At 47.6% G+C, this 13,699-nt stretch overlaps 5 protein-coding genes across 5 annotated transcripts; 3 read left to right on the top strand and 2 right to left on the bottom strand.

Annotated features, from left to right (window-relative positions):
- Positions 1–604: 604 nt before the first annotated feature.
- On the top strand, positions 605–3,445 carry UA08_07694 (hypothetical protein; the record flags this gene model as incomplete). The annotated part of the gene is made up of 6 exons (XM_020262616.1): positions 605–628; positions 853–2,004; positions 2,061–2,687; positions 2,745–3,024; positions 3,078–3,168; positions 3,229–3,445. The coding sequence occupies 6 exons, from the start codon at positions 605–607 to the stop codon at positions 3,443–3,445; spliced, it is 2,391 nt and encodes a 796-aa protein (XP_020117500.1).
- A 692-nt stretch (positions 3,446–4,137) lies between these two features.
- Positions 4,138–4,829, bottom strand: UA08_07693 (hypothetical protein; the record flags this gene model as incomplete). The annotated part of the gene is made up of 2 exons (XM_020262615.1): positions 4,138–4,492; positions 4,597–4,829. The coding sequence occupies 2 exons, from the start codon at positions 4,827–4,829 to the stop codon at positions 4,138–4,140; spliced, it is 588 nt and encodes a 195-aa protein (XP_020117499.1).
- Positions 4,830–5,752: 923 nt separating this feature from the next.
- Positions 5,753–7,181, bottom strand: UA08_07692 (TFIIH basal transcription factor complex p47 subunit; the record flags this gene model as incomplete). Its single annotated transcript, XM_020262613.1, has 4 exons — positions 5,753–5,815; positions 5,871–6,492; positions 6,556–6,891; positions 6,964–7,181. The coding sequence occupies 4 exons, from the start codon at positions 7,179–7,181 to the stop codon at positions 5,753–5,755; spliced, it is 1,239 nt and encodes a 412-aa protein (XP_020117494.1).
- A 444-nt stretch (positions 7,182–7,625) lies between these two features.
- Positions 7,626–10,895, top strand: UA08_07691 (hypothetical protein; the record flags this gene model as incomplete). Its single annotated transcript, XM_020262612.1, has 12 exons — positions 7,626–7,660; positions 7,738–7,901; positions 7,970–8,394; positions 8,455–8,676; positions 8,730–8,847; positions 8,904–9,020; positions 9,083–9,108; positions 9,162–9,372; positions 9,427–9,497; positions 9,546–9,985; positions 10,037–10,249; positions 10,304–10,895. 12 exons carry the CDS (start codon positions 7,626–7,628, stop codon positions 10,893–10,895), a joined length of 2,634 nt encoding a protein of 877 aa, XP_020117493.1.
- Positions 10,896–12,071: 1,176 nt separating this feature from the next.
- UA08_07690 (GTP-binding protein ypt1) lies at positions 12,072–13,083 on the top strand (the record flags this gene model as incomplete). The annotated part of the gene is made up of 5 exons (XM_020262611.1): positions 12,072–12,082; positions 12,272–12,395; positions 12,475–12,522; positions 12,592–12,819; positions 12,889–13,083. 5 exons carry the CDS (start codon positions 12,072–12,074, stop codon positions 13,081–13,083), a joined length of 606 nt encoding a protein of 201 aa, XP_020117496.1.
- Positions 13,084–13,699: the final 616 nt, after the last annotated feature.

The raw sequence follows: 13,699 nt of genomic DNA, 5'->3' as shown, positions 1-13,699 counted from the left end.
GGCGTGCTTGCCACTTTCCCTCTCTGCTTCCCTCCCCTCCTCCCCTCCTTCCTCCTTCCTCCTTCCTCCTCCGCTCTTTTCTCTCTCCATCCTCTGCTTCTTCGCTCATCCAAGTCGCTCCTTCCATCTCCTCTCGTTGTCTCTCCTTCTTCTCTCAACGGGACCTTCCCATTTGTTGCTTTTCGTCCTTTTCAGCCTCGCAGTGTCCTTGGAGAGAATGCTTCGTTGACGCTCATTTGGACATCTCCCACCTTCCACTGCTTGTTTTCTTTTTCTTTTTTTCTTTTTTTTGCACGCGTTCCTTCTGTTCCTGCCAAATCGACTATTTTGCTAACTACTTATCTGATTCTTTGAACATCTATTTTCTGTCATCTAATTCTCTTTGACCCCTTCAGACATAGACACTCTCTGTTATTGAAATCATCTCCTATTTTGAAGGACCATCTGCACTGTCTAGTTCGCCGAACTTCATTCTTTCATATCGTTCAATTTCTTTCCAAACACAAAACACACACACACACAAAAGAGGAAGTCCGTTTTGAGGTCATCTCAGTTTCTCGCCACACCTGAGCATCCTCTCGAGTCTTCGGACAGTCGTGTCAATATGAATCGTCAACAAGACCTAGCAGTGAGTCATTGAAAGAGTTTCTTGTCTTCTCTTGCTATGCTAACTATTCCCGCGTGCTCGTCAGGTGGGCAAGCATCTTAGCTCTAGCCATGCACCCAATCCCCTGATGCCCTCAAAGCTGGGAAACATACAGCCTTCATTGAGTGCAAAAGACGACGTCTCAAACAGGGTTGGTCCACGCCATCTGAATACGTTCCACGTATCCGCTGCTGACTCTTCTTTAGTTACAGAAAATGGATCGGTCGTCTGCAACTGTTCAGCCTGAGTTGCATATGTCGGGAATGGACAAAATACTTGCAAAACTGTCCCCTGTGCCGCAGCCCATTGGAAAGAAAACACCATTGCCCAAGGGTGTCCCTGGAAAGGCAGACGATAAGCAGCCTCTACAGCCCTTAGACCAGCCTCGAGAGTCCCGGTCTGTCAGCAGTCCTCCTCAAGGCAGTAACAAAGACCACCCCATTTTCGAAAGGGCTGTTTCAAAACAGGTGACGAAGCTTTCTATTCCGAGTCCCAGCGTGCCTGACACAGAAGCAGTGGGAAACAATGAAAAACTGGGTTTCAATGCCACTGAAATGCTTCGTTTGAAACGAGAACTCATGGCTGCCAACTCCCGTATTGCACAGCAAGAACAAGAACTGGCAGAGACCCGTGTCATCAAACACACTATCGACCAAGCCCTCGGAACACCATCTGAAGCTGAATTCGTTGATCGCGAAATGGCCCAACACAACGTTAGAGACCTGCAAACCGTCTTCAATGCTTCTTCAAAGAATCCCAATCAAGACAATGATCATTGGCTGCAAGAAGATGTCAATTCAGACATTTCTGACTCTTACTCGACCGGTGCGTACAGTGCGAACCGAAGCTTGTGGGGTCTTCCTACCCACGCAGCATTTGGTATGCAGGCCCCTGAAAAAGGTTATCAAGTGGGATCCCCGGTAATCCAGGGCATCCACGATGCTACCGCCCAACCCTGGACAGCTTTGGGTAATGCTTCTGGTATGAATGCATCAGGGGTTCCTCAACAGCATCGAGTCTTCTCTGGGCCGTCTGCTACACTCGACGGAAGGTACGCTGGTGAACATCCCTATATGAGCGGTATCAATCTTGGTCCACGGCGCTCCGTTTCACAAATCAATCGAGCACCTGCCTACTTTCCACCGGTGCCTTCGCCCACATGGGCAACATTGAATAGCACAGTAGGCAACAACGTCGCTACCAAGGCTCCTCTCAGTCCGGCTTTCAACACTTATCAGCAAGTTGGGCTTTATCCAATGCCTCAGTATCAGCCGCGTCCTATAGGCACTCCTCTTTCCCCCACAGCTGCAGAGTTTACCTCCAGTAGCTCAGCCATCAACCCTTGGAACGGAGCAACTGTAAGTGAATTCTAATTACTCTCATTGTTTTATTGAAAAGTACTAATACATCATAGCCTGGAGGAACATCAACTCCAACGTATGTCACGCCAATGGAGCCCTTGAACTATCGCCGCTTGCTTGACAAGAACGTTTCCTGCGACTGGAAGTATATCGTGGACAAAATTGTTAGCAACAGCGATCAACAGGCTTCCATATTCCTCCAGCAGAAGCTCAAGGTCGGCACCGCAGAACAGAAATACGATATCATAGAAGCCATTGTGAACCAAGCTTACCCTCTTATGATCAATCGCTTTGGAAACTTCCTAGTCCAACGCTGCTTTGAGCATGGAACCCCAGACCAGGTCATTGCAATTGCTAATACTATCAAAGGTAACACCCTCAGTCTCAGTATGGACGCATTCGGATGCCACGTCATCCAGAAAGCATTTGATTGTGTGCCCGAAGAACACAAAGCGATGATGGTTCACGAACTGCTACGACGCATCCCGGAAACTGTAATCCATCGCTACGCATGCCACGTCTGGCAAAAGCTTTTCGAGTTGAGATGGAATAACGAACCGCCTCAGATCATGACCAAAGTGAACGAGGCACTACGTGGAATGTGGCACGAGGTAGCATTGGGAGAAACCGGTAGCCTGGTTGTCCAGAACATCTTTGAAAACTGCGTTGAAGATGAAAAGGTGCGTTTTGTGCTTAATGCTTCCTGCTTGACATACTACATACTTACAATTTTACAGCGCCCTGCTATTGAAGAAGTCCTGGCGAATATTGACCTCCTTTCCCATGGTCAATTTGGAAATTGGTGTATTCAACACATTTGTGAGCATGGCGCACCTCGCGACAAAAATCGTGCAATCGAGCATATACTCCTTTGGTGTGCGGATTACAGCATGGACCAGTTTGCTTCGAAAGTTGTCGAAAAGTGCTTGAAGATTGGGGGGTCCGAGTTTCTGGATCGCTACCTGGCACGTGTTTGCACTGGCCGTGCAGACCGGCCTCGTATGCCTCTCATTGACAGTGAGTGAGCAAGCTTTTTCATGTTTACAAGCAAGCTAGCTAATATTGCATAGTTGCGGGTGATCAGTATGGTAACTATTTGATCCAATGGATTCTGGTCCATGCTGCAGTCCACCAACGCGACTTGGTGGCGAGCCATATCCGGTAAGGAAGTAAGTTTCATGGATAGTCTCGAAGTATCGCTGACAGCACACGTCTTTCAAGGAAACATATGGTATCTTTGCGCGGCTCCAAGTTCGGCTCTCGTGTTGCAATGTTGTGTTGTAACCCATCCCTAGCAACTCGACCAGGTCCCGGGGCAGGCGTTCAGGTAAGCAGATTTGCGGGTGCAAACGAAGATCGGTTGCAGGTTGTCAATAACTCTGGAACCCGATTTAACCGTGGCAGTCACTGGACTCAGAATTATCCTCCGTTCCGGTGAAGTTTCGACATTAATCATCCCTAATGAGCATCGGGTCAGGGTGCCGACTGCCAGGTCGGCTGTATGCATCATTACTAGCCAAATTCTTATGCAAACTTCTATTCACTCGTTCAAATTCTGAAACATAGAAGATGTTCTTTTCGGACCCTTTCGCCTTCTACGGTCGCATCTTTCTGTTGGACATCAAAGCACTATGTTCAGTATCGAAAACTGTCTTAAATTTTTGTTTTAGGGCGCAACTTCGGCCTGGGATCATGAATATCTTATAAACCAGCACATATCCGAAGATACATAACTTCCAGTCCGCGCAGGACGATATCAACTTCGTGAGCATATCGAGGGCTTTGGTTTACAGTGGCATTTCTTTGTTGTTTGCACCTTTTCTCTCTTTTTTTTTTTTTTTCTTTAACACACAATCTTTCATTTTGTCTTGTATCAAATGTTACCAAGTCCCTTAATTCGGTTACACAGACAGGTTTCGTTTTAAGCAGCCGTCTTTGCTTTCGTGACGTGTTCTGATAATCCACCGGGCACTTGCCTAGCTCTTCTCAACATTGGAGAGCGACATAAGTAGTTTATTTTGCAGATGTATGATACAGGAAATTGCATGGACTTATGAGAATAATCAAGATTCTAATACAGCGTTGGCCGAAAGTAGGCTAGCATTTTTGGGTGCGCCAGTGCAATAGTGATTAGCTATTACTATCGTCAACCACCTCATCCTTTTCCCAAGGCTTTCTCCTTCGAGCCGCTTTGCTAGGTTCATCATGACCGGATAGGACAGTATCCGGGATCTCTTCAATGCCAGGTATCGGCTGATTGTTGGTGATGAGTTCGACTATATGGGCGAATGAGGTTGGATAGGCCGGTTCTATTGCCTTTGTAGAGTTTTCATCCTGCACTGCTACCGTTGATGATGACGACGATGCCACCGCTGCATTCTGATCATTGTTGCTGCTGCTGGCGTTATGTTCCGGAGTTAACCCATTTTCCAACAGCCAGTTTTTATAGGCCGTGAAATCTATAGATGGGCTGATATTCCTTTTTCTACTTTCGAGTATTAGAAAACATACCCCCACCCTTCTTTTTATTTTTGTATCGGTCCGAGAAAAGAGATTCTCAGAAGGGTCGGTGAGTATTATCCTACTGACCTGGAAATATAGAAGCATTTCGCTTGTAGAACGACATCGTCCCCATCGTTGAGGAGCTCGGAATCCGATGCTGGAGTGCCGCGATGGCCCATGATTGTCCCTAGGCCTTTACGGAATTCTAGGTCGGAGGCGAAATTATATGAGGATATGTATTCGTATGTATTTGTTGTGGTGTTGGTGGTGGTGGTGGTACTGGTGGGATCAACATCTGTTGATTGTGAGGGAGTGGACATCTTGGTGGTACCGTATTCACAGAGAGTATATAGTTTGATGCTCGTTCTTTGGTGTTGATGATAAGGTCAGGAGTTGATAGAGCCAAGGCTTGATGCATGTGACTGTGGGGAAGATGAGGGGATGTTTTGGGGTTGATTGACTAACCGCAGTTAGGCGCACAATTCGCCTTACACCAAAATAAAGGGGCACTGCAAATAGGTTTGGAATTATACAAATACATACATAGTATAAGACAATGAAGTCAAATGTAGAGTGCTGGGTAAGAAGCTAATCTAGGGAACAGCTGCTAACTTTGAACTAGATATGTCATTAAACAATCAATAGTTTACTCTTAGAGTCTAAGAGTCAAGATCAAACTTCGTGTGCAATATTCCATTATATCTGACTGATTTGATAGATAGTTAGAATAATATATTGTGATATGTGTGACCAACATGATTTGAGCCGGTGTGACGACAATCATGTTCCCTTATTCCAAAGACATATCTAAATATCTTGCCGTTAAGGGCATTGGCTTGGTTTCGTAACCTGGGGCATACAAAAAGGTTGATGTATCAGACCTTGATTGTCTTCATGTTATCGAAATCGGATCAAGGGATCTGCTACCTTGCAGTCCATAGTCCAGGGGTTGTAAAAGCGGAATGGTCAAAAGCTTGCAGACCCAAGGTGAATGATGCATCGTGATGATATTTGGAAATCCGCTTCGAAAATCCTCGTTTGATACTGCCGAGTTGCAACTCATTCCAGAACCAAATTATATGGAAAAATTGAACATCTGCTGTGAGTCCATGCCAATGGTAAAATCGTATGTTGGCGAAGGCCGTAATCAATGAAATGTCTTCCTTCCTCTTATGACCGACTTTCTATGTCCCCTCCATCCTTACTGTCGGCGATGACACATTTCCGGTGTGATGAGGCCTCGTTAAATTGCTGCTTTGACACCCAGGGCAATTATGAACCACCTCGTGTGCAAAGAGATCGCAGTCTATGCAGAAATGATTTTGGCAAGCAGAGCACTCGTAGCGACTGCTAACACTCACTCCCTTCGTCTGATTTTCCGAGACGTTCCACTGGTCCTCTGGAGGCACCGAGGGGAATGCAATGCCGCAGGAAAAGCAATGGGAACTGCGCAATGCCCGCTTCCAGGGGACTTCAACCCAGTTGATCAAAGGGAACAGGTGGTGGTAGGAGCGCGCTAAATGAGTGGAGAGAATTAACGTGAGGCCGCAGGATGGACATTCTGCTGGAAGGCCGCAGACTTTATTCCCACACCGCGAGCACAGATACCCTCCACAGGATGGCTTCGAGTGGCATGCGCACAAAGACGGAAATGACTCCACTGTTCGCGACGGAAACCCCATCATCAAAAGAGCGCTGCTAGCCTTCCGGTAGGAATATGATGCTGGGGGAATTGTCACTTCCATCATCAGTTCTCGGAAGTGCTGCTCATTAAGAGCTACGCCATATACAGTGTCATCGCCCCCGTTTGTCTTGGCACAAAGCTCGCGACAGATTGCGACTTGTGCAGCCAACCCAACGATGCCCACGCGGATCTTGTCCGCAACAAGGGACTTCAAAGTCTGGTGGATATCTCCGGGGTCAGAAGAGAGGAGGGACCCAAAAATTACGAGCACTTCTCGAGTGCCATGACTAGGCGTGTGACTATGAATGTGGATGTAAGCTGCAAAAGTCGACTGACAAGGCTTTTTTTACCGGAGAACTTACAAAAGAGCACCCCGGGCCATTTCCAGCGCGTTCTGTAGACTTGGAAGCCCCTTCGGATCGTCTGACCTCAAGGCATGGATTGCAGTGATGTGATCTGTCGGATTGCCACTCATGTCGCTGATTCGGACTGCCAACCCATCCCGCATGCCAACGACTCCTAACTGGGATATAGGATTTTGTTCGAAAAACTCAATGACGAACTCCTGGGCGTATCGTAAAGCTAGTAGATAGCGTGTTGGCCGGATGTCCTTCTCCGACATGGATTGCGAAAGATCAAGGACTAGAATGAGATGACGGATGATTCCTCGCTGTAAAGGCGTGGTGTCCCGGAGCAGCCTAGTATTTGCCATCCAGACACATGGTTGTTAGACGAACTGTAGACGACAGACTAACTAGGATGCAACTCACCTTTTCCTTTTCCCAGCTTCTAGCAGCCCCTCAACAGTCGAGCTGATAGTGCCATCTGCACTTTCGACCACGGATTCCCAGGTCCTGGAGACCTCCCACGCGGCGCCTCCGCGCTGCTTCTTCCGACGAGCCCGCGTTCCAGCTCCTCCCGATACGATGTGCGCATCAATGTCATCATCTTCTTCAGAGCCTACATACTCTTCGTCGGAATCGGCCATGTTGTCTTCGTGGAGGGTTCGTGGGAGGTGGCGTTGCGGAAGGTGTGAGAAAACTAATACACGGAGCTTCAAACCCGTTGGAGGAAGCTTGGACGCAAACTTGACTATTGATCGCTCTCGTCCAATCCAACCACGCTCGCCACAAAAACAGCGACGCGACGCGACGCAACGCAGACGCAGATGTTGGAGACTACGGCCTGGAAATGTTGCAAGGGAGCTGTCAGGAAAGCCGTGTCTGCAAGGCCGACGGTAAACGTAACCACGACCCATAGAAATGTCCCACTCGCAATTGTCGGCCGCTTCTATGCGACGCCCCCCTCATTAGCTGCTCACTACTCCTCCACTGCGCACAATACAGCTTTTTCTCCGGTATTTCCGCCTCGACGGTTAGGAATTGGAATTGGAACAACTGCTAAGAGATACTGTTCCTTTGAAGCGCTCACAATGGCTCACGCAGACCGTGATACGCTGCCCAATGTGTATGATATGACCTCATCGAAACCCGCACGCCTCTCAAGCGTACCTTTCTTTCGCCCACGCTGATAGCTGCCTGCAGAGTAAAGCCGAGCCATTATGCCATTTTTCTGGCCAACTTGGAGCTCGGTGGCTCTTGGGGCTACAATGGCACGGTCAAGATCGACGCCAGCGTATCAAAGCCCACCAAAGAGATTGTACTGAATGTGAAGGAGATCAGCGTTGTGAAGGCGGAAATACAAGCTGGTAGGAGTCAATTCTAGCTCTACATGATATATAAGGACCCTAACTGATTTCGGGTCTTCGTCTGACAGCTTCGACTTCGATCAAAGCCGTCGATATTTCGTACGATAAGGTATCAGAAAGGGCGACATTGTCTTTCGAGAAGGAAATCGCTCCTGGAGACGTTTTGCTAAACATTGAATTTACGGCAACCATCAACGAAGCCATGGCAGGCTTCTCCCGCGCAAAGTACAAGGCTACTGTAACGCCAGCTTCTTCTACCCCCAAGGCCGACGAGTTCCATTACATGTTGAGCACCCAATTCGAGGCCTGTGATGCCCGGAGAGCTTTCCCGTGCTTTGACGAACCTAATTTGAAGGCCACGTTCGACTTCGAAATCGAAATTCCTAAGGATTTAGTAGCCCTAGGCAACATGCCGGTCAAGTCGGAGCGTGATGGAAGTAAGGAGGGACTAAAAATTGTGTCTTTTGAACGGACGCCGGTCATGAGCACTTACGTGAGTCTTCGTTTTTGCGTTGTAAACTAGGTTATTTTCACTAACTTGGATCATGTGTAGCTCTTGGCTTGGGCAGTCGGAGATTTTGAATATGTCGAGGCACAGACAGAGCGCAAGTATAACGGGGCCAGCATTCCTGTTCGCGTGTATACCACAAGGGGCCTCAAAGACCAGGCCTACTATGCCTTGGGGTGCGCTCACAAGACTATCGACTATTTCTCAGAACTCTTCGGAATCGATTATCCTCTTCCAAAGTCTGATCTTCTCTGCGTTCACAAATTTGTAAGCTTGTATCTCTAATTTGCATGATGCACCCCCTAACATATATGATAAAGGCAAGTGGAGCTATGGAGAACTGGGGATTGGTAACATATCGTACCACTGCCGTTTTGTTCGATGAAGGTAAATCCGATGCGCGATACAAAAACAGAATTGCTTACGTGGTTGCTCATGGTATGTATCTTTTCTCCCACTATATACACTCTTAGAACCATACCTAAGCTCTCTAGAACTGGCACATCAATGGTTCGGCAACTTGGTGACAATGGATTGGTGGAGTGAGCTCTGGCTCAACGAAGGATTCGCGACATGGGTCGGCTGGCTGGCAGTTGACCACTTCTATCCAGGTAATACCGCATGCACGTCTCTATAATCTTGCAAGGATCTTTGGCGCTAATCTTTCATACAGAGTGGAACGTCTGGTCTCAGTTTGTGGTACGCAATGCAAGAGGTATTTGGAAGAGAAGTAATGTTAATAAAATATCCAGGCTGAAAGTTTCCGACAAGCTTCTCAACTTGATTCATTACGGGCCTCGCATCCTATTGAGGTCCCCGTTAAGAATGCCCTTGAGGTGGACCAGATTTTCGACCATATCAGCTACTTGAAAGGCAGCTCTGTCATCCGGATGCTCAGCAGTCATCTTGGCCAAGATACCTTTATTAAGGGTGTATCAGATTACCTGAAAGCCCATGCCTATGGTAGCTCCCTTTTTCCCTTGCGATTGTAACCCAATGACTGATGCGGTTTCGCAGGCAACGCCACGACCAACGATCTTTGGTCTGCGCTTAGTAAGGCATCTGGTCAGGATGTCAATTCTTTCATGGTATGCTTAAAGGCATTCTAGTTAGTTTCTTTTGCTGACAGAATACAGGATCCGTGGATTCGCAAGATTGGATACCCCGTAGTTACCGTAGCTGAAGAACCCAGTCAGATTTCTGTGCGCCAAACCAGATTCCTTTCGTCTGGAGATGTTAAACCAGAAGAGGACGAGACGATTTGGTGGATTCCACTCGGCATCAAGACTGGTTCCGAGTCAGCCGACATCAAGCTGCAAGCACTCACCTCCAAGTCAGACACTATTCGAGACATCAACGAAACATTTTATAAACTAAACAGGGACCAAACTGGCTTCTATCGAACGAACTACCCATCAGAGCGTCTTGCAAAACTTGGACAGAACCTGCACTTGCTTAGCACTGAGGACAAGATCGGTCTTGTTGGAGATGCTGCCGCTCTTGCTGTTTCAGGTGAAGGAACCACGCCTGCATTGCTTGCTCTGATTGAAGGATTTGCTCAAGAAACCAACTACCTGTGAGTTTTCCGCGATTAATTTGTTTCAACATCATCCTTATCGTTCTTCAGGGTGTGGTCTCAAATTTCGACATCGCTTGCCAATCTACAAACCGTATTCGCGGGAAATGAGACTGTAGCGACAGCCTTGAAAAGCTTCAAGCTGAAACTAGTCACACCCGCTGTGGAAACAATCGGATGGGAATTCCCTCCTGGGGAAGACTACCTGACGGGACAACTTCGCAAACTGCTCATTGCGATGGCAGGAAATGCAGGTCATGAAGGGTAAGATGACCACCGCTACAAAAAAGGTACATCACCGAGCTAAGACTTGTTTAGAATTATTGCCGAAGCAAAACGCCGCTTCCAACTTTGGGCTTCTGGTCAAGACCCAAGTGCTATCCATTCAAATCTGCGATCCACCATTTTCGGCCTCAATATCTCAGAAGGTGACCGGGTGGAGTTTGACCGGGTGAAGGAGGAATATCTGAAGACCGATTCTGTGGATGGCAAGGAGATTTGCCTCAGCTCTTTGGGCCGAACGAAGAATCCCGAGCTGGTACAAGAGTATCTGGACCTTGTCTTCTCGGACCATGTTGCTGTGCAGGATGTGCACACCGGAGCGGCATCCTTGGCCGCCAATTCCAAAGCCCGGCATCTGCTTTGGCAATACATGAAATCTAACTGGGCCGCAGTCTCGACACGGCTATCGTCCAACAACGTGGTGTTCGAGCGCTTCGTGCGACTTGGATTGGCCAAGTTCTCCGACATTGGCGTCGCCGAGGACATCAAGAGCTTTTTCCAAGACAAGGACACGGGCGCCTATGACCGAGCTTTGGTGATTGTTGCCGACAGCATTCGCACCAATGCTCGTTACAAGGACAGAGAAGAACAGCTGTTGTTGGAATGGCTCCAGGCACATGGCTACTAATACCTAGGTGCTCGATCTTAGATTTACGAGGGGCCATTTTGACGGACTCGAGAGCGCAAAGTTCAATATACGCTATGAAAAAGGAAAAAAAAAAAAGAGCGAGAGAGAGAATTGTATGACACGTAGAATATCGTAAATCTACAGAGTAGAAAGTGTAGGGCTAGTTTGTATTATGTGGGCCGGTATATAGACGTCGTTTACTCTCTACAGAGTGGCAAATCACGAGAGGGTTAAATAAGTTGGTCCTCTAACACCAGGCTTGTTGGTCTAGTTGGTCAAGACGTTTCGTTTACATCATCTGTAATCCGAAAAGGTCCGCGGTTCGATCCCGTGACGAGTCAATTCTTTTTTTTTTGTCAACTTTTTATTTTCGTATTTGCCGATACATCCTTACTTCTCGTGTAGTTTTTGTGTAAACCACACGCACCACCGTTCTTATAGGCTCGCCTCTATCTTCGTAGATTGGCAGGCATCCAAGGCTGAGCGACTCAAGACAAGGCCGTGTATCAACAAATATTCTAAACACTAACTAAAATTCGTTGACGATAACCAAGAGGTGGGACTTCAGCGCGCTTCAGATGGATAGCATCTCCTCGTGCTTGACTTAGCTGTGTCTCTACACGAGCTGGTGAAGACGTCATGTGACCATGACGGCCTCAGGCAGTGAGCTTGTATCTCGTGTAACCACTGTATTTGGCCAGCCAGTTGCTTTTGTTGCCTTTTGCGCTGTGGCTAATAGCTCCTGGCAGCATGGTCTGGAAGAACAGTCTATTCATTTTGATCTTTTTGCATATCGCAAGTTCCAACTTCGAAGTAGAGATAAATAGTTAGTTAGCACGGGACAAGTGGGACACACAGCTGTGGTCGGCTGGGTCCTGCAGGTGGCCACACCAAACCCGTTTGGGCTGCCACACCTGAACAACTTCCAACGGCCAACTCAACAACAGCCCGAGTGAACGACGACGCTGCTTACCTGCTTGTATCCTCCGCCTGCGATCCTGTGATAGCTACCTTCCAAGCCATCCATCAGACCCTCTGCACTGTCCTTGACCTTGTTAACGGCGTCTACCTGGCCGCTCTCCCGCGTTTCCTTCGATAAAGTCATCGTCCGCCTCCTTTTCTTTCACGACCTCCATCCACGTCTTCCATTACACACCGCGAATCTTCTCGCCCATCATGAATCCAGAGTGGTAAGTTATGCTTTCCTGCAAAATCTGCGGGCATTTTTCATGTGCCCCTGTTTTCGTCTCGCTGCTAACAGCAACTATGATATTGTTCTTAGAGTACTACTCGCCGCTTCTTCACCAGGCGGTCGCGCTTTGATGATTTTGCTTCTGTCCATCCCCCAGCGATCATGTCTAATGTTCTCAACCCAGATACGACTACCTCTTCAAGCTTCTCCTTATCGGAGACTCAGGTGTTGGAAAGTCCTGCCTGTTGCTTCGTTTCGCCGATGATACATACACAGAAAGCTACATCTCCACGATCGGTGTCGACTTCGTATGTTCTTTCTATCATGCGATTATATTCTCTGTTACGACTGATGAGAACAAGGAAGCTAACTGATGGGCTGTTCTAGAAAATTCGCACTATTGAATTAGATGGAAAGACCGTGAAGCTTCAAATCGTACGTTTTGTCAATATTTCCCAGAACATCTACATAGGCAGACAGATCACTGATGAGAAGATGCAATAGTGGGATACTGCCGGTCAGGAACGTTTCCGAACAATCACATCGTCTTACTACCGCGGAGCACATGGTATCTGCGTTGTCTATGACGTGACCGACATGGACTCTTTCAACAACGTCAAGCAGTGGTTGCAGGAAATCGATCGCTATGCCACCGAGGGCGTCAACAAGCTCTTGGTCGGCAACAAGAGCGATATGGAGGACAAGAAAGTTGTTGAGTACACCGTGGCCAAGGTTTGTTGTCCACCGCCCATTCCTCATGTAGGCAGACACATTTACTAACCAACGTTTGCTTGATCACAGGAATTCGCGGACAGTCTCGGAATTCCCTTCCTGGAAACATCTGCTAAGAGCGCGTCCAATGTCGAACAAGCGTTCTTGACTATGGCCCGACAAATTAAGGAACGAATGGGTACTGCCACGGTTAACAACAAGCCTACGGTGCAGGTTGGCCAGGGCCAAGGCGTCCAATCTGGCTCCGCTGGCGGTTGCTGTTAATTGGAATTGTCGCTATTCTTTCGGGACTGTTATGCCTCTACGGATTAATTTAGCAGATGGAGTGAGTTTATGAATGTTCGTTCGCCCTGACGAGAATGGGAATTAATATTTTTCTGTTTTGACTGCCGGGAACAGAGTATAGATTCAATCAGTCCGTCCCTTCCCGATGATGGTAGCAAAATTGGAATATCTTTTTTTTTTCATTTGATTCGTCGCCACCTCTCATCTATCCGACAAGGTCGTGGCCATGTGTTTTGTTACCCGCTAAGCTTGCAAACGGGATGATTATATCTCGACGCCCTTCATCGATCGTTTGTCTGTCCCTTTTGTTTTAGTCAGTCGCCCATGTCTCATGTCTCTCGTCTTCAGGTCTATTTGTTTAGTATCGAGTTGCTTTTACACCCTTATTCCTTTTAAGTTGTGACATTTGTAATGTGAAAGTGTTGTGCAGGTTGACATTGCTGCTTCTCTTCCAATAAGAAATAATGATTTGCAAGAAGACTGAAATACACAAAGAGTATAAACTATCTCCATTACATATAGCCAGCCCATCCATGGATATCAGACTAGCTATAGCCGCATGCAATCGAATTCTCGGCTAGATCTGGCCGGCCTA

Source organism: Talaromyces atroroseus (assembly GCF_001907595.1).
Source record: "Talaromyces atroroseus strain IBT 11181 chromosome Unknown scaffold_11, whole genome shotgun sequence".
In the NCBI taxonomy this organism is placed as follows: Eukaryota; Fungi; Ascomycota; class Eurotiomycetes; order Eurotiales; family Trichocomaceae; genus Talaromyces; species Talaromyces atroroseus.
Note: the sequence above shows the minus strand (reverse complement) of the source record. Positions and strands in the feature narration are given on the sequence as shown.